Genomic DNA, 11,976 nt, shown 5'->3' with positions numbered 1-11,976 from the left:
GATTGATTAACTTTGATTGAATTCACGATTTTTCTATAAAATATATTTTTCCTACCACCGCCTCCGGGCCAACAATCGGCTGACTGTTCGTTCAGCCTGTAGAGTGCGCGTAGGCTTAGTAGAAGTACTGGCTGGTAGTGACTTAGATTTCACGATCATACTCATTTAATAGCAAAGGTTGAACGTTGGTATCATTATTACACAGGCATCAAGGCAGCCAACTCTTCAGGGTAACGTGTCTTACTTGAGGATAGTTTTAGAGCACACGATGTAGCTTTTAATAATCGAATACATATTGTTAGCACACCAGTAGTGAACATCAAAACTTTGATTTGACCTAAAGAACTTTGAAGTAGGTTAAATATAGGAATAATCGTGATCAAACGGTTTGCCCAGAGTAGAAGGTATCCAGGTACAAAGGTACTATCTACTACTGAAATAATTTTTCCCTTAACAAACAGACTACCGTTTTACCTTAATAATATAGACACAGATAATACCAACAGAATTGCCTTCGACCTTCATTAGGAGAAAAAAACAAAAATTACGACTTGATTTTGCTCAATTTTGTTGACTTTCAAAATATGACTGCATTTATGTCAGGACTTACCCGGATACGTTTGGCTGCCTTGAATAACACAATCACTTTTAAACGCAACTTGTGTAATAAAACAAATACAAAAATTTTCCAATTATTAATTTATTTTTATAAGATCAAAGTTTATTATATCAATAAGATCGGACCTTATTTGCCATTGCAGTAAACACGGAACAACCTAAGGGTATTATATAATAGCCTTCGCCAATCTCCTAATTAGGTGTACCTAATAAATCTAAATGTAATCTTTATTTAAAAATATTAAAATTTCTCAATTAATCTACATCAAGTTTCCTAAAAGATCCTTCAACCCCGAACATTTGCTCTGCACTCTTGGGCTTGCCTGGCCGCTTGCTTTCATCAGTGCCAAACTTCAGATCTTCATCGAACCAGTCGCTATATGAATCTATTTTCTTCAGCCAGAAATCTGTTAAATAAAAAAAAACAAAAGAAAATAAGATTTGTATGTTTTGTGTGACTTTAAATATGATGATTCAAATGTTGAACGGAAAAAAACATTTTTCAGAGACACTTCAATATTGACTTCAAAGTACGGGTCTGTTAATTATTAAATTTAGCCTGAACAAATGTATGATACATAGCGCAAGGTAACCTACCTATGATTTTCTCTCTGTTTCCACCTTGACCTCCATATTCTTCTGGTAATATTTCAAGTGGAACGTACTTCTGAAGCACCGTAAAGTCTTTGCTGTACATATGGACCTGAAAAGTATCCCGAGTTGCTTATACTTATACATAACTAGTACATAATTTAAAATATATACCTAAATTCAATTTGAGTTGGAATAAAAAAATAAAGACATATTTATAGAGGTATACTCACTTTTTTCTGATGTTTCTCGTTGAGAAGTTTTACCACCATATTGAATACTTTTTCAAAAGCTGGTATAGAATTAATTATATGAAGGCTCTTTAGTCTTAGAGGGGAAGCATCCTGAAATATTAGATTATTATTTAAATAGTGTACAAGTTTCAATATATCATCATCCTCCGAGCCTTTTCCCAAACTATGTTGGGGTCGGCTTCCAGTCTAACCAGATTCAGCTGAGTACCAGTGCTTTACAAGAAGCGACTGCCTATCTGACCTCCTCAACCCAGTTACCCGGGTAACCCGATACCTCTTGGTTAGACTGGTGTCAGTCTTACTGGCTTCTGACTACCCGTAACGACTGCCAAGGATGTTCAGTGACAGCCGGGACCTACAGTTTAACGTGCCATCCGAAACAAGTACAAGTTTCAATATATATTTTTCTTATATCCTTAATTTTCTCATTATACTGTTTAGAATATATAAACACATAACGTAATAGTAAAATGTATACCTGTCCTGCAATGACTAACTTCTTGAGTACAGATGGTGTCAATTGTAGGAAGTGAGCCATAGTGATTCCTTCAAGGTCAATGACATTGATCATTCCATTCACCATAAAGGCATCATCTTCCAAATACTTTATCTGCAGAATATATGACATTTTTTACGGTTAACATTTTTTAAGGTCAATGAAAGATCCAATGGATGAAATTAAGTAAGTAGACATAACGATGTTATCAGCAAAATGAATGCTCATCACAATAAAAAAAATACAAATAAATAGTGTCTCCATACCTGCTGCAAAATATGTGCAAATGAAAAGAACTCTATCGGCGTAAACCTGTTAGGGTCATAGAGACTAGGTTTCACTATGACAACCCGCGGGTCTAGGGGAGATGCCAGTTTCGGTAACACTAACCCAGCCCTGAAAACAAATAAACAAAAGATAAGTACTCAAAGTGGACATTACAAAAAAACTTAAGCTGTATGATCGCTCGCGATTAAGACTAGGTACAGAAGTTTGATACATACAAACGTTTGAAGGGGATTAAAAATATTTGAAGGGGTTAACAAGCCTCCTAATTTCGGAGTGGTCCATATTGATAGTATTTAACTTAAAATAAACTACAGTCGCTGTCTTGAACAGTCACTGCGTCACAGCTCGTATCTTCTTATTAATAGTCACATTTGCACTTACCCCGTTTCTACCAACTCCTTAAATCTTGGAGTGTTAGGTCTAAAAGCAAACAAATCTGGTGACAGAGTTCTCAATGAGTAATATAGATCCAACTTCTCTTTAGCTCGCTCTAGACTGTGTTTACATCCCCTCAAGAAAGCTGCGAGCCATTGATCATCTACAAGGTTAATAAAAATCAATAAGGTTTGATTGTTTAGCGTAATAAGTACGTTTATTATTTATTTATATTTTTGAATACCCAAACTTGATTAATATCAGTAAAACTGAAAATGGGCTAAGAGTCTTATTAAAAGTTTTATCACTCTTTACATTATTGCATATATTTTAGTGTAAATAATATAAAAAATAACGCGTATCTTTGATTATAATTTTACGAATTACCTAAAATCTACAAAAGTTACCTGTTCTCGCCCTCAAATGTGGCTGTTTGTTAATCCAGTCTTTCAAGTGATTTATGCCATCCTCAAGTTTCTTCGGAGTCTCGTTCAATTCCACTGCAGCCTTATGATCTAACTCAGCACTTAAGGGTCTCACCAACATTGTACAAAAAATATTTGAAACTTTATGAAAAGCACACTTCTCACATTCAAACAAATATAGCCTTAATTTTCAAAGTAGAAAGGTCCAAAATATGTTTACGTAAAATATTATTTAAGACACAAGGTCGGTGCATTAAATGCGATACAGTCGTCCGCCCTGTTTCGGAGTATGGACAAAACAAACGCAACAACACTTTGTTTTGTTTTTTTTATTTAAGTTAATGACACCTCGTTGGGACTGTAACTATAAATCAAGAAAGTTTTACATTGAACCATTTTTAATGGCATATTAATTTTTTATTGCTCATTAAAAGTACTTCATTATCATAACTACAAATACTAGGTATGTTTACAAATCATAGTTTTTTCTTATCGCATAATCCTCAGTAAGTCGATGACCTTCCACAAATAGTCCGTAGTCCCAGATAGCCAAAGTAAACTGCCCTTGTACACAAATGAGTATTTTGACTATTTTCGTATTTCCTAATATGACAAATTATAGGTATTTACCGGTAACATCAATATTCCTACTATTAGATATTTAGTATAACAAACAAACTGATTTAAGGCAAGTTGATTTTATAAATAAGTAACATTAAGTAACGCGACAGCTTAGGTTCTTGTCAACAGATGAGAATAGAAAATTTAGATATTTTTAGATTTTTTTTCCAACTTTGAATGAAATGGCAAAAAAATCTTTCAACATTTTTGATATGACCCTGACCGTCTGACGTAATTATAAGGGTTAGATTGCTGATTGTTATCGAGATAAATCTTGCATTATGTAGTAAACATTTATAACAAAGCTTTAAGGAAAACTACAGAGTGGATGGCCTGTTGTCCTTAAACATTGTATTATGCACATGCTGATATAATGAAAAGTAAATGTAAGTAGTCAGCTTATTGGCTGTTCCTGATCTCATTTGGAAAGTTGCTATAGGTCCTTGAGTTATTATAGTGAACTTTGGCCAAGTCCTTAGATAAACTATAAATGCAAAGAGAGGTTTGTTTGCTAAGATTTGACGCTATCAGCTGCGCTAACTGATTGAGATGAAATTGTACATATGAGAAGCGCCTTGTGGGTAGTGAAACCTTTGTAGTAAAAAAATGAAAATGTTTTTTATAACAATATATTGTACAAAACATTTTGAAATCAATATTATGAGTATGTTAATCAAAATCAAGTTTCCTGAAAGAGCCATCAACTCCGAACATATCTTCCGCAGTCTTGGGCTTGCCAGGTCGCTTTGATTCATCTGTGCCGTATTTAAAGTCTTCCTCCAGCCAGGACCCGTATTCCTGGACCTTGTTCCTCCAGTAGGCTGGAAATATTCGTAAAACCTTTTTGTAGAATCATCTTTTTATTAGTGCAACTAGTTTGACGTTTCGATAGAGCTTTCATAGGACTATTTGAAGTAAAAAAAATTGAGGTAACTTTGAAAATGTACGTTTATTTACAAAAAGTAAGCGTGTTCTAAATTGCTATTAATATTTCTGGTTGAAAAACAACGGAAGTATAACAGTTTTTATTTTTTATTTTCCATGATTCAAAATATGGCTTTGAGAAACTACTATTGAATCGTGCTGCAATTTACCTGTAATTTCGTCTATTGTGCCAGCATTTCCACCATATTCAGCAGGGAGAGCTTCTTTGGGAACGTAATTGTAAAATTCGTCCAAATTCTTGTTGTGAACGAAAAGCTACAAAAAACAACAATTTAGTAAACTAGAGTATATAATATTGTTATAAAATGTAAAGAATAATAAAAACGGGGGAACTTACTCTTGATTTATTTTTTTCATTGAGCAGCCCTTTCATTGCATTAAAGACTGTCTCAAATATCGATGGTGTGTTTAAATAATGAGCACCTTTCATACGGAATGGCGATGCATCCTGGAACGGCAAAAATAAAAAAAGTTATTTAAATTCCGAGATATATATTTTATAGGAATATCCTTGCTTCCGGCTGTCATTGAACATCCTTGACAGTTATTACGGGAGAGAAGCCAGTAAGTCTGACACCAGTCTAACCAAGGAGTATTGGTTTGCGTAACTGGATCGAGGAGGTCAGATAGGCAGTCGCTTCTTATAAAGCGCTGGTACTTACCTGCATCCGGTTAGGCTGGAAGCCGACCCCAACATAGTTGGGATAGGCTCGGGAAATGATGATGATATTTTATTGCAATATGACATAGCATAGGTAAATATATTAGCAACGTTTTACCTGTCCTATGACCACCATTTTCTTCATGAGCGCAGGCGTCATTTGCATGAAATGTGCCATCGTGGTACCCTCTAAATCCATCACATTCCGAACACCAGCCACTACCGCGTTATCATTTTCAACCATCGCGATCTAAAAAAAAACATTACTAATGAATCAACGAAATATATTGTCCATCTTGCAGTTATCTTAAAGTTTTATATCAATTTGGTCACATTTTCTATAAAGATAAATGTGAAATGAATACCCTCATCAAAGCGTTGGTGGCTGCCATGACATCCACAATATTGTACTTGTTGGGATCATAGCTCGATAGCCTGGCAATGGCTATCAGTGGACCATCGGGTGTTGCTGGCTTGGGCAATATAATAAAAGCACTGAAAATATACAACAAGTGTTATAGACAAATTGTTGCTAAGTCACATTTTACAAGTTTTTGTGTACTTGGTGAGTTTTCGATATCTCTGTCAACTCTTAGTCCTATCATACAGACGTATCACAGAAACCCTTATCATAAATTTATACAGATATTTATAAACATTCAAGTTAATCATACACTATTGAAAGTCAATGTTACAAACATTTTTCAGTTATGATTGTAAAAAGATTTAGATATAAATTATCACACCTGAAATTGCCTAGTTTTTATCTTTGCATCGTAAAGCGGTTTTCCGTAAATAAAAGAGTTAAATGGCATGTTCTTTAATGCTTGATCATCATGACAAAGTTTTACAATAGTGATAGAGTGCGTAGATACAAAATATTTACCCCAATCCCAGTATTTCGTCGAAAAGCGGATCCGTGTGTCTCATCTGAAACAGTTCAGGCGCCGTGGTGCGGACAGAGTAGTACAGATCCAACTTCTCTTTCGTCCTCTCCAAACTGAACTTGCATCCACGGAGGAACGCAACCAACCATTGATCATCTGAGAAATATTTACTGTAGTAAAAATTGTGGAGCAAAACTTCGTGGGTGATCCACGAAGTTTTATAAAATCATATCAAAAATCACTTTGCTATCGGATTAGTTGCTGTGATACATGTAGAACAACTCACCTGTTCTAGCATTGATATGCGGTTGCTTAGCCAACCAATCCTTGATATGTTGTAGATCGGCTTCCAATCTAGCTGGATCCTCATTCAGCTCAGCACGAGCCTTCTCCGCAAGAACGGGAGTCAATGCTCTCACAGGCATTTTGCACAGAAACGTCCTACCACACAAAGAACAGTAACCACTCTAAAAAGATATCGATAATATCACTATCGATAATTGAAATTGGCTTTTGATTAGTTATCTGCCGTTTAATCCACCTGTGCAATACCGTTGGCTAGGCGCCCAAGTTTTATAACATTATCAGGTTCATAAGTTTGCCTCGCCTAATCTTCCTTGTCTAATCTATGTTGTATTAAAACGTAGTTCTAATTTCTGTTATTATTCTTTTAACATCCGTGAGTTAAACATTTGAGAATAACATTCTTTTAACATCAATCGTATCTATTTGTAATAATTGGAATAAAACATTTTAGTTTCAATAATGAGTTCTTGCATTTGAATTCACAAAAAATCGCAACCATAATATGCCAAAATGCCCCATGATTAGCTTGCCATTGCTTATCAGGCCACTAGACAACTTTTTTAGATTTTTGAGAATTCTGATGTCTAGTTAGATTAGATGAACCTATTATTTCACAATCTATTTTAAATAAACTAAGCAGGTAAAATAAATCACAGAATACGTTATCTAATATCGTTTATTTTCTCTATTTACAAGAAACGTAAAGTCTATTCATATATAAAGATTATTTAATATAATATTTAACATTTATCCCATCCACATTGTACACAACATTTTAGATATAAGAACAATTACGTTAGTCAACATCAAGTTTTCTAAAGGATCCTTCAACGCCGAACATATCCTCAGCAGTTTTCGGTCTGCCAGGACGCTTCGACTCAATAGTGCCGTACTGATAGTCCTCTTGCAGCCAGGAATCATACTGCTTCACCTTGTTCCTCCAGTATTCTGTCAAAAATAAATAAATACATGTTTAAGGAAGGCGATTCAAATTACTGAAACACCCGATTGTGCATCGACATCTTTAATTACAACATGGCAATAATGAATTTAGTATTTTCATTTTGCTTAAATGGCACCTAAAGTAACAACATTGTGAAGGTGAGACAAACAGTCACTCCTTGTAGAACATCGGTTCTAAGCTGGATCCAGATTAGAAGTGGACCCCAACAGTTGGCAAAATTCTAGGCAGATGACATGGCCCGAAGTACGTTTGAGTTAGAAGATATTATTTTGAAAAAAGAAGACTCAGTTTGTTCTTCGTCTACAAAATACTCCGAGAAGAAAAATATAGACTACTTGCTAATAAACGAACTATTTTATCCGACTACAAAAAGAAGGTAATTTGGTTCAGCACCGTACCTGAAATATCGTCTATTGTTCCAGCGTTACCCCCGTATTCAGCAGGCAGTACATCTTTGGGTATGTGTTTGTACAATTCTTCATAATTCTTGTTGTGGACGTAGAGCTACAAATATAAACACGGCTTACTTAGATTCAATCCATTTTTTGATAATATAACATCATATGACATAGGATTGTTCGGTAACTTACCCTATTCCTATTCTTTTCATTGAGCAAACTTTTCATTGCATTGAAGATAGTCTCAAACCCAGGTGGTGTGTTCACATAATGCGTTCCTTTCATACGCATTGGTGATGCGTCCTGAAAGAATTAATTATGCATGAAGAACTTAAAAATAAAGCCTTACTTATAGACGTGAATTAAATATAAGTAATACTTAAGGGCTGTTTAAGAAAATTCTTGCTTATAAACGTTGCCTAAGCATGTCTTAACTAACATTTAATCACTACTTAAGACTTTAAGTAGTGATTAGTTAAAATGTTGCTTAGAAGGTGATTAGAGATTTTATAAGTAAGGGGGTAAGTCTACACATCTACAAATTCATAATAAAAATGTTTTAAGATCTTTAAAATTATCTGGTATCTACACTTTAGTTATTCCGTCCGTAGAGAAGTCTCCATGAACTCAAAATTAGTTTACTTCAATGATTACCTGACCAAAGACGACCATCTTCTTCATGGTGACCGGCGTCATTTGCAAGAAGTGCGCCATCGTCACTCCCTCTAGATCTAAAATACTTTGACCGCCAGCGACAGTCGCGTTATCATCGTCCACCAGGAGAATCTGAAACGGTTGAAAGAAGTTGCAGAAGAAACCCATCATGTTCCTTCTTGAGCCCTTTACATACCAGGGCCACGGCAACTCTTTGGAACAATCTCGCAGCGTCGGCTTTTACCCTAATGGGTACCGACACGGGCCTGTCGTCTCTTACTCTCACTCGCTGCGCTCGTGTTTCAATTTTAGAATTTTTCGCTTGTTCGGTGATCAAAATTGAGCCCGCATTTAAAACTCAATTTTGCTCTCTTGTATAACAAATAACTATTCTTTGCTTTATTTTTATCTAATTTAATTACCCTCATTAAAACGTTGGTAGCTGACATGATGTCTAGAATATTGTACTTCGCTGGGTCATACTTCGCTGGCCTGATGATGGATGTCATCGGAGCATCTGGTGCCGGGGGCTTTGGCAGTATAACAAATGCACTGAAAGTATGAAAAATAATTAGAAACTTGGTTTAGTTTCTTGCGGTCCAAAATGCTAGGATATGACGATGAGTTATATTTGTCAGTCTTTGAATACTCTTCCCTGTTGATACATGTATACATCGTCCTCCGAGCCTTTTTCCCAACTACGTTGGGGACGGCTTCCAGACACATACAAAACATACATACATTCCAGATACATGTTGATATACCTACATCGGAAAGTATAATTTTAATTCGTCTCTCCTGAAAAAGTTTTACTCGAAAACGATACATCGTTTTACCAAGACGGAATAGATTTTAAAGATACATGTAGCATAGTATGCAGTAGGTAAGCATTTACCCTAAACTCAGGATTTCGTCAAAGAGAGGATCGGTGTGCTTTATGCGAAACAGTTCAGGCGCCGTGGTGCGGACAGAGTAATACAGATCCAACTTCTCTTTTGTCCTCTCCAAACTGAACTTACATCCACGGAGGAACGCAACCAACCATTGGTCATCTGAAAAAATATATACAATTGCCTTAAGTGCCTTGATAAAATGAGCGATGATTTGAATGGCAGATTTATGGTACCTATATTTTATTTTGAAGTGAAAATGTTGATATTTTTAATTTAAAGCTTAACTCGGATTGAAGCTAACCAAAATCATAGCCAGTTTATCGTATTAGATGAGTAAGTACTGATAAGTTAACTGATTAAATTTTTAAATGATTTCAGGTGTTATTCAATATCGTTAACTAGAAATCAGGTGATTCTTAAGGAAGTTGTTGTGTTCCAGTAAACGGTCGATATTATTTTGTGCTAGAGGAAACACCAAATTGCACAGACTCACATTTTCTCAAAACTAAATAGAATTCAAACCATAATGCAGACTGTCTTACTTTCATTAAACTTTTCTTTATTAAAAACAAATTAAATTAACTGCAAGTTTAAGGTGCGTATCACAGCTGTCAACTCGGTTCTTTAACTCTTCCGCATAAAATCAATGGAATCGCATTTCATTAATTTAAATTGGAGCCCTGTCAACATAACACTGTAGGTAGGTGTACACTAGCGAAGCAACATTCATTTCATCACACCTGTCCAAACTCAAAGGATTAGTGACAGAATTAAAACGATTATATTGATCAATAAGTATTACCTACATAGGCTAATAATGCTACTTTCAAAAGATAACGGAAAGCTTAGGATATTGTTACACTCACCTATCCTAGCATTTAGATGTGGTTGCTTGGCTAACCAGTCCTTAATATTTTGAAGATCATCCTTCAGCGTGTTCGGGTTTTCATTCAGCTCAACGCGGGCTTTTTCCGCAAGCACAGGAGTCAACGCCCTCACAGACATTTTTCACAAACGTCCTACCACTGAAAGAACTAATACAACTCTACAATGATATCGACTTTGCGATAATTGATACTGGTACTTGATTAGTTATCTACTGTTTAATCCACAGGCAATACCGACGGCTGGGGTACCTACCTAACTTTTATAAATAACATTATCTTTTTAATAAGTTTTAGCACACTGCAGACTAAACAGTTGGCCGGCTTGATTTCAATTAAAGTTTTAGTTTGACTGAAACCTGCCTGATACCGACTAAATCCTGATCCTAAAACCTGATCATTGAAATGTGCTTAATTTTTTCATTCATTCCAAGCCATTTATGAGCCCAAGCAAACTATCGGCCGACTAAAAGTTTGCATTGTGCGGATACTCTTGAGTCACCCTTGTCTAATCTATGTTGTATAATTTTTATATAAGTTTTTGCGCCAACACTATCAATTTTGAGTAAAGTCTAATCGCTGAAATCGTGGATCGATATTTACACCAGAAAGATAATAAAGTCTATTAAAAGATGATAACAATGACATTTAAAAAAATACTTTTGCTTAGGTTTAAAGGGACGACGATTAGGCAGGTACCTAAGTAATATTACAGTAGATCAGTTAAAATTCTACCTCAACGAAAAATATAGAGAGGACCATCAAGACCAAGATCACACGAATACAATATTATCAACGCAGTAAAACTTTTAACCTACATTACACCTGCGGTACACATTTGACCACTAATATACTAAAATTATCGGTGACCATATCGTTTTACCACTAACACCCAGATAAATGTGAAGTGGTGATAGCGCAAATGGCGATGTCCTCTATAACTTCATAAATAAAACGGACAGCTACTGGCAGCACATAATATTATGTTATTAGAAATTATTTTATTAGCTGTTGAAAAATCAATGCTATGTTCCGAAAGACCCGGTGCCAAGAACTGTGTCGAAACCATGAAGATATCATATTTGTTGGAGCTTGTAACAATTCTATAAGAAGATGGGCACGCAATATATAGCCGGAGGTTACCGTCATTCCATGGGATTTTTTAAAGGTCTGGAAGCATAAAAACATAAGAATAACAGAAGTTGACTGAACAATGTCGATAACTATATCGTCTGCATTTCATATTTCGGTAATCATAAGCCTGAATTGTTTACATAGACACATTTTTTGTTACTCCGAGTGGTTGTTTACACTAACTCATTCCAGTTTCAACAATATTCCAAATATTTTAATTGTTTGAAAATAGAATGCATAGATATCATGCTTAGTAACAACCTATTTCTTTTGTTTTACAAAAGTTTTTTCGTTAAAGAACTAGAATAAATACCTATAGTTTGAAGTTTCTTGTAAAAATATTAATATGTGGTTCTCATGGTAAGTTTGTACCACTTTTTTTCAGCAACTTATCGCCAGTTCTTTTCCAGTTTTCATTAGGTTATTAATTATGACATTATCTATAATTTGTTTATGCAAAAAAATAAGGAACATCTTTCTAGACATATTCTATGAATAAATTAAACACACCAATTGTTTTAAACAACACATTTATTTTTGTGTATTTACATTTATAAATTTTATCTACAACCCTGTTACATT

At 35.0% G+C, this 11,976-nt stretch overlaps 3 protein-coding genes across 3 annotated transcripts; all 3 read right to left on the bottom strand.

The window, feature by feature from the left end:
- Positions 1–837: 837 nt before the first annotated feature.
- Positions 838–3,244, bottom strand: LOC110379416 (alpha-tocopherol transfer protein). Its single transcript, XM_021339085.3, has 7 exons — positions 3,030–3,244; positions 2,629–2,785; positions 2,226–2,355; positions 1,942–2,073; positions 1,443–1,553; positions 1,216–1,321; positions 838–1,025 (listed from the first exon to the last, which is right to left on the bottom strand). The coding sequence occupies exons 1-7, from the start codon at positions 3,166–3,168 to the stop codon at positions 874–876; spliced, it is 927 nt and encodes a 308-aa protein (XP_021194760.3). The 5' UTR covers positions 3,169–3,244; the 3' UTR covers positions 838–873.
- Positions 3,245–4,281: 1,037 nt separating this feature from the next.
- On the bottom strand, positions 4,282–6,651 carry LOC110379417 (alpha-tocopherol transfer protein-like). Its single transcript, XM_049852214.2, has 7 exons — positions 6,448–6,651; positions 6,161–6,317; positions 5,640–5,769; positions 5,393–5,524; positions 4,951–5,061; positions 4,763–4,868; positions 4,282–4,489 (listed from the first exon to the last, which is right to left on the bottom strand). Exons 1-7 carry the CDS (start codon positions 6,584–6,586, stop codon positions 4,338–4,340), a joined length of 927 nt encoding a protein of 308 aa, XP_049708171.2. The 5' UTR covers positions 6,587–6,651; the 3' UTR covers positions 4,282–4,337.
- A 474-nt stretch (positions 6,652–7,125) lies between these two features.
- Positions 7,126–10,438, bottom strand: LOC110379418 (alpha-tocopherol transfer protein-like). The gene is made up of 7 exons (XM_049852215.2): positions 10,243–10,438; positions 9,379–9,535; positions 8,906–9,035; positions 8,484–8,615; positions 8,022–8,132; positions 7,830–7,935; positions 7,126–7,415 (listed from the first exon to the last, which is right to left on the bottom strand). The coding sequence occupies exons 1-7, from the start codon at positions 10,379–10,381 to the stop codon at positions 7,264–7,266; spliced, it is 927 nt and encodes a 308-aa protein (XP_049708172.2). The 5' UTR covers positions 10,382–10,438; the 3' UTR covers positions 7,126–7,263.
- Between the last annotated feature and the right edge of the window lie 1,538 nt (positions 10,439–11,976).

Source organism: Helicoverpa armigera, chromosome 6, assembly GCF_030705265.1.
Source record: "Helicoverpa armigera isolate CAAS_96S chromosome 6, ASM3070526v1, whole genome shotgun sequence".
Taxonomy (NCBI): Eukaryota; Metazoa; Arthropoda; class Insecta; order Lepidoptera; family Noctuidae; genus Helicoverpa; species Helicoverpa armigera.
Note: the sequence above shows the minus strand (reverse complement) of the source record. Positions and strands in the feature narration are given on the sequence as shown.

Bases quoted from the DNA above. Each gene is read 5' to 3' on its own strand.
- LOC110379416 (XM_021339085.3), bottom strand. From the start codon at position 3,168: ATGTTGGTGAGACCCTTAAGTGCTGAGTTAGATCATAAGGCTGCAGTG. The intron at 2,786-3,029 runs GTAACTTTTGTA...TTAACCTTGTAG, and splicing joins ACATTTGAGGGCGAGAACAG to ATGATCAATGGCTCGCAGCT. The intron at 2,356-2,628 runs GTAAGTGCAAAT...ATTTGTTTTCAG, and splicing joins AAGGAGTTGGTAGAAACGGG to GGCTGGGTTAGTGTTACCGA.
- LOC110379417 (XM_049852214.2), bottom strand. From the start codon at position 6,586: ATGCCTGTGAGAGCATTGACTCCCGTTCTTGCGGAGAAGGCTCGTGCT. The intron at 5,770-6,160 runs GTAAATATTTTG...GTATATTTTCAG, and splicing joins GACGAAATACTGGGATTGGG to TGCTTTTATTATATTGCCCA. The intron at 4,490-4,762 runs GTAAATTGCAGC...GAATATTTCCAG, and splicing joins CACAATAGACGAAATTACAG to CCTACTGGAGGAACAAGGTC.
- LOC110379418 (XM_049852215.2), bottom strand. From the start codon at position 10,381: ATGTCTGTGAGGGCGTTGACTCCTGTGCTTGCGGAAAAAGCCCGCGTT. The intron at 8,133-8,483 runs GTAATCATTGAA...TAATTCTTTCAG, and splicing joins AGATGGTCGTCTTTGGTCAG to GACGCATCACCAATGCGTAT. The intron at 7,416-7,829 runs GTACGGTGCTGA...TATTTTTGACAG, and splicing joins AACAATAGACGATATTTCAG to AATACTGGAGGAACAAGGTG.